Here is a 14,415-nt window from a genome sequence, read left to right on the forward strand (position 1 = left end):
ACTAGTTGGTTTTCATTCTTTTTTGTTACTTAGTTAAGACCATATAGTCATAACACCGTCTGCATCAGCTTATCTCTTGACTTATACATTTTGCGAGAAGGGTCTCCCCTTGTTGTTGGTTAGCACATGGCCTATCTGCCTTTCTGTAATGACATCCATGTCACCTTGTGTATTTGCTTATGTTGGACGTTTGCCATATTGACCCTAAAAACAAATGGTGCATTTCTTGTCTATGCATGCCACCCACAAAGTTTGATCATGGTTTGTGACATACGACTCGAGTTATTTTGTTAAAACTGTTGTCTTTCTTGAATATCCTCTGATCTTTAACCCTCAAATAAGCAGAAATCTTTCTCGTATCTGGTATATATTTAAAGTTATTGTGTGGAAAAAGTTCTCCTTTCTTCAGTCCTTGTGACCTAGACCTTTTGGATCAGAAATTGATAGATTCTTCCTTGCCTCAAATTCAAGAGACTTAAAAAATTAGATTGCAGCAACAAAATTGGGACCAGATGCATAGTTGCAAAGGGAGACAAACAACATCATGTTATGCTCCACCTTTCCATCTTTTTGTGGTCATATAAAACGAGTTAACAACTGATCTATAAAATAAGCTTTTCTTCAAATCACCAAAAGAGTTGACTTGCAATGTCTTGTTAACCTCAGTCCTTTGCGAAGATGGCTGATATTCTACCGTTTGAAATATTTCCAGGAATCCAAGATAAGTTTTTTTCTTCTGTCCTTTTATTCTCTTCAACAGCTCGTATTGAAACTATCTTTAATATTCTTGAGAAACTCCTATATACCAAAATTCCATGGCGAGTAGCAATAACAAGATTTTCAAGATGGTCTCCATGATGGCTTTATCAGATGTCAGATCAAAACCATCTTAATTATGGACTAACCAGACAATAAGTATTTCAGTGAAAATCCCACATCAATATATGACTGTTTATTAAGGACTAGTAGCGATAACAATATTTTCAAGATGGCCATGACTGGAAGTTGGATCTGCACCATTTTCATTTAGGACCAGCTAGATATCCTAAGAAGCCCTTTAGTGAAAACCTCCATGTCAATACAACAATCTATACCGGATTTCCAAGATGGCCAATGTGACAGATATAATGGATGTCAGCATCATTTTCATTTAGGACCAACTAGACATCATAAAGTCCTAGATTTTTTGGAGCTGGCCATGAGGTGGACATATTGATCAACACAATTTTTTGTGTAAACTGACTAAACATCATAATAAATCTTTTTGTAATAGACCCAGGTTGATATGATCATTCATTCAGGAGGACTGGCAATACAAATATCTTTAAGACGGCCATCATTTGCAGTCATTTTGGATGTCCTAGGGATACCATTTTCATTGAGGACCAACTTGACCATGGGATAAAAGCATGTGTAAAACATTATGGCCATCCTCACAATATATGCAGAGACAAGATATTTGCTCAAGCAGATGCCAGATACCAGAAGATGGATGAAAAAAGATCAACAAGTACTTTTTGTCCATGACAACGTTGATCCAAAAGTAGAAACAATTACCTAAAAAAATTATCCTTGTATGAATAAGATAAGATTATCTAGGCAAAACTGATTTCAATGGGAATTCCTCTTTTTTTAAAATTGTTGGCCGGTTCTCCAAACTGTAAATTTACCACTAAACTGAACACAAGCAAAATAATTGGAATCCAATTAACATTAAAAGGTTTCAACTTCAAAATCAACATAAAACCAAGGGATGACACAATCATGAAACTTTTATGATTATGCTGTCTTTGATTTATGAATGTATACATACCCACAAAATGTTACAAATAATATTCAGACTTAAAATTGCAGTTTTAAAATTTAAATGTTTTAACACGAGTTAAATGTTTGTGCTCTATTTTGTTTCACTACATAACCTGGCTTTAAATGAATAAAACTTTCAAGTAAAAGATTCTGACTTTTACTTGAAATTACTTATTTTCAATCATACTTCCATCCAAAGAAATGCTCTCAAAATTTGCTGCAATCATTTAAAGGAACACAGTAGTCAAAACTGAAAAGTTCTGGTAATTATCTTCAATAGTTTCATAAATATTTGATCTCAAAATGTTTTGTAAATAATGAATTCATGGCATGGTGTCTCATGATAATGTTAGAATTTTCTTTCTTTTCAATCTTCTGCAGACACATTATATAAATAAGCAAAATACAACACATGAAACTTGCTTTAACAAAAATCTGTTTGAATACCAAACTTAAGTGTTTCTGAAGTTGTGAGTTTTTTTTATAAAACTTCATATGTGGATTCTTGTTTCGACTTGCATTTATGACCAAACAATGACTGAACATCTCAGGCCAATATAAAACTAGAGCAACTTCAAGGGCTCACCATTGCAAATCTTTACACATTTTATTGCAAATTCCACCCCCACCCCACAATCCTGACAGTGACCTTAGGGCCATGATGCAAAATCTGTTAAATATTTGATGCGCCTCTCTGTAATGAGTGCATACATAAAGTTTGGTTAGAAAATATTTTAAAAAGTTACTATCATTGCAATTTTTGTATATCTGACCTTTGACCTCCTTCAAAGAACCTCTGGGGTGGGAGCCAAGCATGACATGCACCTTAAAGAAAGGTACAAGCCAAAATAACTATAAAGTTCTGTGGATTTTTATAAAGTAGTTTCGGAGATGTGGTGATGAACAAACATGGATGGAAGGAGAGCTGGAGGGTAACACAATATTCCCTGATGCTTTTTTAAAAAGCGTGGAAATAAAACTTCTTTAGAGAGGAATTTAAAAGTTTTGGTGCATGTACATATATGTGAATAAGTAAAGAAATACCAAGAATGTGTTACCGGCTAAAACTTTATTTATTTTCTGTCTGCATCACTAACCATAACAGTGAAGATTTGACTATTAATTACAATATTAAGACAGAATGAATAAAACAGGACAGTAGTACATGCATGTAATTAATAAAATTATCCAAGCAAGCAACTTCTGAAATTTTAAAAGGAGCTGAATTAAATATTTAACATAGTAAGTGCAAACTGTCAACTGAATATCTATAGCCTCTTTCATTAAACTCAATATTCTTTTAAGTCCTCTTTGCTCCAAAAAATTAATTACAATTTTTGCCACTTATGAAACTGCTGAGCAGTAAAAAAAATAATTGAGAAATGTACACACAAACATTCAATATCAGAAGGACAACACCAATAAACATGCCTTTCCAGCTTCATGAATTAGGCACACCGGTAAGAATTCTGAGACGGAAATAACATCCTGGTGATACTTTATCCAAATTCTAGAATTTATTATCCATGGATCATTCACATGAATATAAGCTTCAGAATAAATATAAAACAATAAACAATTATTTACCCATTTCTATTTCTTAGTACATGATGATTTTCACTTTTTATGTCATTGACAAACATGATTATATACACACATTAGAATGAGAAGTAGTTGGAAACAAAATGAACATTTAAAACTTTGTTCTCCCAAATCAAATACATTACAAATTAATCTAGGAGCAAACACAATTCTCTCTATACATCTAATTATGCAAGCAATTCTGACAATAATAATGGCAAAGTATACTTGCTTCAAAGTTGGGTGGAACTGCAAACAACATAGAAGCTGATATGCAATAACATAACATGCCAGCAGATCAAGGTCTATGTTGTTTGTTCTGCTGATCACACCTAGCATACTTCAGAAATCGATATTTGCCAGCACATTATGCAATGGTAGATTCAGTTGGACCGGACTTATAAGCAAGTATACACAGAAATATGAAACAGAGTACTGATATAACTGTTCAAAAGTGACTTTCCTTATGGAACTGATTCTATGTCAATCAAAAATATCGTTCAAGTTACCTAATTATTCATGGTTTCATTGGCATACTATGGGTAAATGGTGCCCAGGGTGATGATGATGGCCTAAAGAGGTTCTGGTGCCCCAAGACCTCTGGTGCCTGGGGCAACAGCCCTGTTAGTATGCTACTGCATGGAGTACTGCAGACCCCATTTTCAACTGGTCCCACTCTTGACCTGACAATATTTTCAACTAAGCACCTTCTTAATAAAGAGTAAAACTGATCAAGTCAAGAGATAATAGATTATTCTCAGATCTCAAAATCTCAATATGCAAATTTTTTTTATTCTTGATCACTGGTCCCTAAATTTAAATGTTGTATTTAAAATCATCTGAAAACTGGATTCCTGCACAAATAAGTATCTCACGACTACTTAAACTGCACTGCACCTTCGTGCTCTAAATATACATCCCATTTAACAGTATAAACAATTAAAAGCAATTAAATACAACTATTTAACCCGTAAGCAAAGCTGAACACGAGTGATATGTAGGCAAATTAAAACAGTCTCTAAAACAAGACTTCTCTTGAAAAGTAATAAAAATGTAATTTTTGAAGCTACTAATTTGAGCAATCACTAACATTTTATCATGTGATGTAACCACTGATAACAAGTGTCAAGCAAGCATATATTTGATGATGTAAGTGCATATTTTAAGAATTTAAGATGATTTACACTGACTATATAATGCCTTTAAAGCATTTTTCTATGCCTCAAACCCAAATGATTGATAAAATTGGTGCCAGAAGAGTTTGCTTAAATACCTGATATGGTAAACAGTCATGGAACTACCAGTAATACATTCACTCATTCTTATGCATATAATATAGCAAGCATTTATATTAAGCTCTGTGCTCACACAACTGGAAATTTCATTGTAAAAATCTAAAGTGACAGACACATTGCTTATTATAAAAAAATTGTACTGTAAATGATTCACTCTGCACCAGTCTCTTACCTGTTCCATGTTTAAAAGCCTTGTATACATCAATATCAATCAACCATTTTAATTATTAGCCATAAATTATGTCATCACAACAACTTCTGTTGCAATTTTCAAGTCAAATAAATGCTGTCATAGGCAAACCACATCTGGTATATTTTGATCACCAAAAGACTTGTAATATCTAAATATAATTCATTTGTGAAAGTATACACAAGTGCTTGTACAGTATAACTAGAGCAATTGAATAATGATTAAATTAAAAACTTATATCAAGTGCTCTCACTGACTTCAGAAAGACTGAGAAAAACCATGAAGTGAACAGCAACAGATAAGGCTTATACTTCAATAATAAAAATGCATGCAACAGCAATTCAAAATACAAAGTATCAACAATGGATAAACAGCATGCCTTTGCAGTCTTCTCTTGATGGTCATAAGCATGGCACATGGTGGGAAAGTATACCACAAGAAGCGCATCTGAACCAAAAAACCACTCTCAATCAATAATGGTAAATGCTTAAAATCAATTTTTTGATCAAATTTGAAGTATTCCTATTGCAATGCTCAAAAGGTTTAACAACCATTCTGTCTTACAAAATGTGAGTCATGTTCCCATTTTAAATTGTGAACACAATTCATTCCTAGTTGAGCCACATTCCTTACCAAATTAGTTAGCCATGATTAATGTAATTAGTGTGAATGGAGTCATCTGTCATTTGGATCCAAACAATTTTATTCCATTTATTATTTTTGGAAAATATGTATAATAATAAAAAAAATTATTAAAAAAGTGATAGATATTTCATTTTAACATTTTGTACAACCTCAGAGAAATTCATAAAGTTTTTGGCAAAATTCTGACAGTTTACAAAAGATAAAAACAATTGTTTTGGAATTAAATGATTTTTCAAGATAACCACTAAAATTATAGAATTTGTTTAAGGTTGTAGAAAACTATTGGAATTTTTGTGATGAGATCATACTAGTAATAAATATATTGGACTGTAAAAGCAACCTTACAACCTGGACAATGTCCTTTCTCCCCATGCTACTTTGTGAGTCAAGCCACGCCTTAATCTTACCCAGACTTGTTCACCCAGGTGACTGAAAAACATTTCCACAACACCACCTCTACTGACCACCACCAAAACAGTAACAAAAAAATATCAAGATATCTAATAAATAATGTAATAAAATAATAAATGTAATATTCTCGTACTAAATGATTAAATGACTGTCGATGCATAATGTATCACTGTAGTACAAATAAGAGGTGGTCTTATCCTCCATGTATCACTGCAGTATGGTTAAGAGGCTGTCCAATGCTGAATGTATCACTCTAAAACTATACAACAAAAAGTAGTCCATTTTAACAGCCTGGAATTCATTTTATGATCTAGACAGAGAAAATTACTTTAATTAAGAAAACATTCAAGTTTTTATAGATAACATTATATTCAGTTTTTGATTTCATAAACAATGTTAACAAATTTTCAGCTCCAACAAAACCTTCTCTTGACTAGACTAACACGAAAATCACATCTCAAAACAAAATGTTTACATTTTTATCTACATAAATATATTATGCTACTTGCAAAGGAATGCCTAGATTATTGAACTAAATGACCTGCATACTTCACACTGAAACAGGTCTTACACATACCAAATCATACATTTATGCATTCATAACTTCTCTAAATTATACAATACTGTAAATTTACATATTTTGTGGAATACCACATTTTGTGGAAAATTTTCATATCTACACGTCATGAATTTAAGCATCCAACATGCAGTCATCCTTCAACCCAATTTCCACAAATTACAAGTACCAACAAAAAATTATCTTTTAGTTTTTGCTGACCATAAAAAAATGATACCCAGGAAAATAAAATTATTGATAGCACTTGTGCTTATCAAAATTAAACATTTATATTACTGTACGGTTCTGTACCAAAGAAGCAGTGTTTACTTTAGAACTAAAAATTTTCTTAATATATGGGAAATTAAGTGCACTGATCAAAGACAGGGCTTGAAAATATGGTTTTCACACATTCAATTAATTATTCTGACATCATATTTTTTAGAAATTTGTGAGAATTATTCAATAGCACATTCTAAATAGACCCTGTAGAAGTATACACCACCCATCACTTATAGCAATTCATGAACCTGAAACATCCTTTTAATTAAAGTAAGATGGAAGTTGACAAAGTAATAAAACTTTGTGACTTTTTATCATTTATAAATATGGGTTCCAGGATGGCAAGAAACTCACAGAACCAGGTGCAAGATTATCTCATTAATATGTGTCTATCTCACTTATTGTCGAGATTGTCCAAGACATTGATGATATACCCCCATATTCCAAGTTTGATCAAAATGAGATCAGAAATACGGCCTTGAGCATGGTCAGCCAATCAGATGCAATATCCTCTCATTAATATGTATAGTTCTTGCTTAGTCATCCAAAATCTGAATGACTTAAGCATAGATTTCCAAGTTTGATCAATAGGTCAGCCAATCAGATGCAATAGCACCTCATTAATATGTATAGCTCTTGCTCAGTCATCCAAGATCTTAATGACTTAAGCACAGATTTCCAAGTTTGATCAAAATCTCACCAGTAATATGGCCTTCAGAGTGGTAACTAGGTCAGCCAATCAGATGCAAGATTACCTCATTATGCATGGATCTTCCTCATGATCAACTCATCTGAGTTTGTTATGAAATAAACACTTATTTCAAGTGTGATCAAAATCATATCAGAAATATGGACTAAAGAGAGGCAACAAGCAATTATTGATAGACAAAAGTAACACATCAGATGAAAAATGCAGGACCATACTGTAAGTTTACTTATTTTAATCTTCCCCCAAACATACTTAACTGGTTTGACGACCTGTACGCTGTTAAGTAACATGTTATTTCGTTAACAAGTGTACATGTTTTGTTGTTGTAAAACATTTCTCAAGTCATTAAATACATATGACTGCAATATACATGCATCATTACTTTCCACTTAGATGTTTAGCATACAGCAATCTTGCATTTTCCAGAAGAATGAGTTCTTTGCTAGATAAATAAAAAAGTAATGAAATGACTTAAAAGTGCAATAAAACTAAAGCGAGTACAAGCAATGAGAGTTTAGTGGTCACAATGTAAAGGTTACAGAAACTCACCAACAGTGATTTAAATAATTAAACTTTTGATCACAATCATAATTTATAAGGTGTATCACAACCATGGTAATTTTCTCCTAACAATATTTCTGCATCATTTTGTTTTTGTTCTTTCACTTATGGCATAATAGACAAGATTAATAATCAGATAAATAAACAATAATATTAAAAACAAAAGAACCAAGTAGTTCTGATATTACTCATCTGGTTTACATAACATTTGTCTATTTCACTAAACAGACACATGAAGCAATGCAAGAACAAAACCTATGCAAACTATCTCCCAAAATTTATATCAGTTTGACCAGCGGTCTAAGGCACTCACCTTTACACCTCACCTCTGTCCACGGGTTCGAGCCTTGAGCTTGGCCAATGTGGGTATGTGAGAAAGTTGGCTAGTAGCTTCCTGTGGATTGGTGGTTCTTCTCAGGGTCCCCCCCCACTGAGTTCTTCCACCAAATATACTGGCTGCCACATATAGAATATAATGCACTTAAAAATGGAATTAAACCTATAATAACAATGAACTGAACTATAGCCTGAGACATATTCTTTCCAAAGATAAAGGAATAATTAATATGACTAGTTTGTTGCCCATAATTGCAGTCATCCAAGACCATCAAATGTTAAGCTCACAGGCAAAGCTTCATTCTGTGATCTACAGAGTTACATGTCCAATGTTGGTTTTTTAGGCCATGGGTTTCTTACTTCTGAGAATTAAATCTGGAAGTGCTCCAGTAGAAAAGCCCATTGAAGTAATTTTTTTTATCTTAAAACCTAGAAATTAAAAAAGCATAAATTCCACAATTTTTTTTAGTAATGATACTGACATTAAGAGATGCCATAAAAATAATACTTTATACAGACAACAAATGTTTCAGGCATTTTAACATGGCAGTACTAAGAATTTCAATTGTCAGAATAGTTTTACAATATTTTGCAAATAAATGAATAAAGACATTGTTTTTATCAGAAAAATATTCTTACTGGGGCGAAATCAATATCAGAAGAAACCACAATTACCTGCAAACAAATATCTATGACTGTAAAAACAAATTCTGACAATTAAAACAATGCACACTGTTTATGCCAACCTACAACTGTACATTTTCTTTCATGATATTTGTTTTCTGTTTTCTTCAGTTATAAATTTAAAAAAATTCATTTTAATACCTAAGGCGAAGTACTGCAAATTGTTAAAAAGTTGTTCTATTAAAATTTAAGCATCTTGTATTCTAAAATTTATTTTTTACTGGTCAAGGATTGCGTTTCTTTTTTTTTTTTGGCAAGGGGGAGAACTCTGTAACCCAAACCTGTGAATCTCAAGTCAATTATAACTTCCCTCACTTTTAGAGCAACAAAAAAACAAGAGAGACAGACAGAGAGATAAAACGTACTTTAAATGGCAAAAAATGTTTAAACTGCACATGATTTGAGAACAATTTCAATTTCTAACTGCACTGAATTTCATTAATATGTACACATATTGCTCATACTAAAACTCATAATAAAACTCATAGGAAATCTTCACGATACAAATCTATTTATACAGTTTCATAAAAACTGGATCTAAAGTAAAGTCTTTAAAACAGCAACAAGTTCAGTCAATCAGATGCAAGATTACCCCATTATTATGTGTGGATCTCACTCATTATTTCACTAAACCCAAGTGCCTGATGATATAAGCCAAAATTCAATTCTGATCAAAACTGAATCAGTAATATTGCTTCAAGAATGGTAACAACCTCAATCAGATTTAAGATCACCTCTCTGACATGTATTTCACTCACTAATGGACATATTCAAGATCTTGCTGACATATATATATATATATATATATATATTATTAATATATATATATATTCTAAGCTTGATCAAAATTGGATAGGAAGTACAGCTTCCACAGTGGCAATAAGCTCAGTCAATAAGATGCAAGAAAATCTCATTAAGATGCATGGATCTGGCTCGTTATCAAACCAGTCAGAGATCTTGATCAAACCAGCATATATTCCAAGTTTAATTAAAATTAGGTCAGAAATATGGCCCCCATATTGGCAGCATGCCCAACTGATGCAAGATCACTGTATTAATATACTTAGATCTTGCTGATAGTCGAACTTCTCTGAGATATTGATGAATAAACCTACATTCCAAGTTTTATCAAAACTGGATAAAAAAGCATGGCCTCTTGAGTGGTAAGTACTGATGAGCAGCAGGAGAGATAATGGACACATGGCTATACCATAAGCTCGCATGGTGTGCTTAAAATCTTTTGTTCAGCAATATGCTGACTGGCCCAACAAGGGTTTCAGCAATTTTAAGTACTCAAATAAACTAACAACTTTCATATATAAAAATTACCACAAGTTCAATAAGCAATTGGAAAAAAGTACTAAAGCAGACAAAAAAACAAAGCATACAAGCAGTGTGATGCTTACATATGGTATCCAAAAGTTTGATAATTAAATAATATTTATCAATTAAATAAAATAATGTATTATATAAAGAGAAAAAGACAAATGAAAAATGAGATCCATGAGATTTACATTGTCAAAATGACATATGTTAGGAATTTTATTTTAAGAGCAAGAGATAAAATCTGGCATCAAACTATCTTGAAATTTTTATGTTCCGACAACCTGGTGCTGGATGGCTTAGAAGAGTGTCACATTTCTTGAATCTGTGGACTTCTTCCATAAACAAGGTACATAAAACCTGCATCTGAAACAAAAATAGTCATGTAATCAAATAATAAATTGATATATGAGAAACTGGTACATGTAAATTGATTCACCTTACCCTTTCATATTTCAGGAATATCGACCACTGCCTATTTAAGCATCCATCCATCCATCCACCCAGCCACCCACCCACCCATCTTAAGATTTCAACTGTTAACTACCCAAAAGAGTCTAACTTTCAAATGAAGTGGATTATAAATTTTGAGTATTTAGAACTCAAGTGGATTATACATTTTGAGTATTTAAAGGTCAAGTGGATTATAAATTTTGAGTATTTAGAGGTCAAGTTCATTTATAACTTTCTTTCTAACTTTACAAACAGGGAACCTCTTTTAGGGTCAGATGCTGTTGGCTCATAGATGACCCCTGAAAGAACATTTTACATTAAGTGATTCCCAGAAAACTGGATCATCCTTATAATTTTGTGCTACTGTCATTAATTATATCATATCTAAACTTTCCAAATTAACAATAATATGTCATATCTGCGAATGTTCTATACTTTCCAAATTAAATATATTTGTATTTTGAAGCTTAAAATCAAATTCAAGGGCTAACTTTCAGCACACACTGGACCCCATACAAAGTAATATTCTTGTCATCAAGTTGATGTAATGTGGATTTCTTTCCGATATTAAATTTAAATTCAAGCAGAACTGGAGAGAAAAGATAGCAAGCCATCATAACCAAAATTTACTACAGTTATACTGAGCTAGATCTGCAAAACAGCCAATAATGGACATCCCAAAAAACTATCCTTACTCATGAAACAATACATGAGACCATGAAAAGGACTCATGCTTTTGCTAGTCGGAGAGAATTTACAGGAATCCCACAAAAGTATATTTCTTCTTTTTAACTGCAGAGTATTGAAAATAACTGATATTGTTGAGAAACTTCAACACACCAAACACAGTAATGAAAGCAATATTGGACTGAGTGACCATGCTTACAAGATACCTGAGTGCACTATTTTCAATTACAGCCAACCATATATCATAAATCTATCTATTCAAAAGTTGTAGGCATAAGATTTTTAAAATGGCTACAGGTAGCTGTACTGGAAAAGTATCCATATTGGCTAAATCGTCTACTAGACTGACATCATTTTAATTTCTGTCCAAACAAACTTGATAAGTATTTTGGTGTCATTCAGACAAAGCAGCAATACTCGACTACATATGATGTCTTTCAGTGAAAACCCCATGTCGATATGACCATTAGTAGTTATAATGAGATGTTAGAGATATTCATCATGGCAGCCATAATGGATGTCTGAGGCCATGTCCAATGGGCAACATTTTTATTTAGGACCACCCAGACATCATATATGAATTCTTTTAATGAAAATACAAGCTAATACAACTATCTTTTCAGAGGAGTAGTGTAACAAGATTTACAAGACAATCATTGTGGTGACCATATAGGATGTAACATTTGGCACCATTTTCGATTACGACCACTCAGATATCATATAAAGTCTTTTAGTGAAGATCCCATATTGATATGGGCAAATCATTTAATAGGAGTAATGATAACAAGATTTTCAAAAAAGCCACCATAGTGGGTATATTGGATATCACATCATCCTAATTTTTATTCAGGATCTACTAGATACAATAAGAAGTCTTCTGGTGAAAGCCCTATGTTGTTAAGACCAGCCATTCAGAAGGAATAGTGATAACATGATAATCAAGATAACTGCCATATTGGTCATACTGGAGATTAGATTGGCAGCATTTTCATTGAAGACCAACTAAACATCGTAAGAAGTCTTCTGTTGAAGACCTCCATATCGACATGACTATCTTTTAAGAAGATGCAATAACAAGATTTTGAAGACGACCAAACACAGCACTAATTTCATTTCTGACCAAATAGATCTTGGGATGAATGTTTGTATACAGTCTTGTTGCAATTTTCCAATTAGTTTTGGAGGTGTAGCTATACCAAACTTGTTCTAAGGGACAGAGGGCTGACAGACTGACAACAGATAAAAAAAAAACCAGGAGAGCTAAAAGAACCCCTTGAAGGGACTGATGCTTTCCTGACCTAAAAGAATTTCCAGGAATTCAAGATAAGACCATATGTTCTTGAGTGATGAAGGAATCTCTGATATTCTTGAGCAATATGATTTTAAAATTAGCAGCTGTAGCAGCCTTACTGTATGTAAGATCAGAACCATTCTCATTTAAAACAATACATTGTTAGGAGACTTCTGGTGAAACCCCATGCTGATACGACCATCGATTCTGGGGAATTGGAGACAAGATTTTCAATATGTTCATTGTGGCAACCATATCTGAGGTCAGCTAAGCACCATATCAAGGAAAATCTGATTCAAGAGAAAAGTGGCATTCTGCTTTAAGATGGAGAAAAATCATGTCTGATTTACATTAATGATCAACTAGACATCATATGATGCCTTTCAGTGAAAACTGGTTGTTACTGTGCCCATCCATCCAAGAGGAGAAGCAAAAACAAGATTTTCAAGATGGCTGCTGTGGTGGTCACATTATATGTCTGAGCAGTACTATTTTCATTTAGGACCAACTAGGCAACTAGGAATTGGGTAAAATGTAAAATTTCATGGCAGTAGTGATAATCATCAGATAATGAATAAAAGGCCATCCCATAATCTCCTGTGATTTATGACCAGTAGAGCTAAAATTATCTTAAATGATACATGTACTTAGTATGATCTTAATTTATATGGGCTCAAAGCTAGAGATACACAATAACCTAAAATGTAACCACAAATACAAAGAACTTTAATGCATTTTGTTTCTTACAATCATCTCCAATATCAAATAAATGGATAATTTATATCTCAACCTAAGTGCTATGAAGGTCTGACATCATTGATATTTTTGGGGGAAAAAAGACTTAGTCCACTAGACAAATAATTAAACTAGTGCACGTGCTTTCTTTAAGTCTGTTCATACTTGATATGGATGAAAGTGACTTGACGAGACATCAATAAAAAAAAGGATGCAAACATGCTGTGTCACCTACTTCTCGTGTGATATAGGTTCTGACAGATCACAATCAAAGGTCAACCAACAGGTTACTTTGAGTTTAATAATGATTCTTTGGTCGGGTTGGTCCCACTACATGGAAATTACAAGAAAAAAGGTTACATTTTTTTGTCTACTGCAAGATCCTGCAAAGCAGATATAATTAATATAACCCCATAACAGGGATATTTTTGTCCCACTAAAAATCCTCCATATAGCTTGAATAAAGGCAAACATGAAGGCTGCGTCAAATATTATGGAAAAAATGTTACTACAATATGAAGTGATCAGACTATCATGCCAAACCAGACTCAGAAAAGAATAATAAGAATTACAAATCCACTAGATTTTCTCTGATCTGTGAAAAATAACAACAAATTACATGTTACTGGCAACAAGCTCTTAGAAGGGTGACTTTTTTCTCTATCTTACCATGAGTAAGAAACAGATTCGGCAAACATGGAATCATCCAAATTCTCTGAAGTTCTATTCCGTGACTCCCCCTCATCCTCCTGAAGATAAATCAAATATTATATCAAGTTCATAAGGAAAATCAATAAATAATTATATAAAGGTTACGCTCACATTTTGCACATGTTTACAAGTGTACAATACACCTCTCCGTTGATAACT

At 32.9% G+C, this 14,415-nt stretch overlaps 1 protein-coding gene across 3 annotated transcripts in view; it reads right to left on the reverse strand.

The window, feature by feature from the left end:
• Positions 1-2,856: 2,856 nt before the first annotated feature.
• LOC149803737 (uncharacterized) overlaps positions 2,857-14,415 on the reverse strand; it is a 67,008-nt gene continuing 55,449 nt past the window's right edge. For all 3 annotated transcript variants that reach the window (XM_089953492.1, XM_089953490.1, XM_089953491.1), the window contains 2 exons: positions 14,215-14,294; positions 2,857-10,745 (listed from right to left, as the gene is read on the reverse strand). In XM_089953492.1, coding sequence (XP_089809618.1) covers position 10,745; positions 14,215-14,294 — 81 coding nt within the window. In that variant the 3' untranslated portion in view covers positions 2,857-10,744. The remainder of the gene's footprint in view (positions 10,746-14,214; positions 14,295-14,415) is intronic.

Source organism: Sinohyriopsis cumingii, chromosome 3 (assembly GCF_028554795.1).
Source record: "Sinohyriopsis cumingii isolate HCF-2022 chromosome 3, ASM2855479v2, whole genome shotgun sequence".
NCBI lineage: Eukaryota > Metazoa > Mollusca > Bivalvia > Unionida > Unionidae > Sinohyriopsis > Sinohyriopsis cumingii.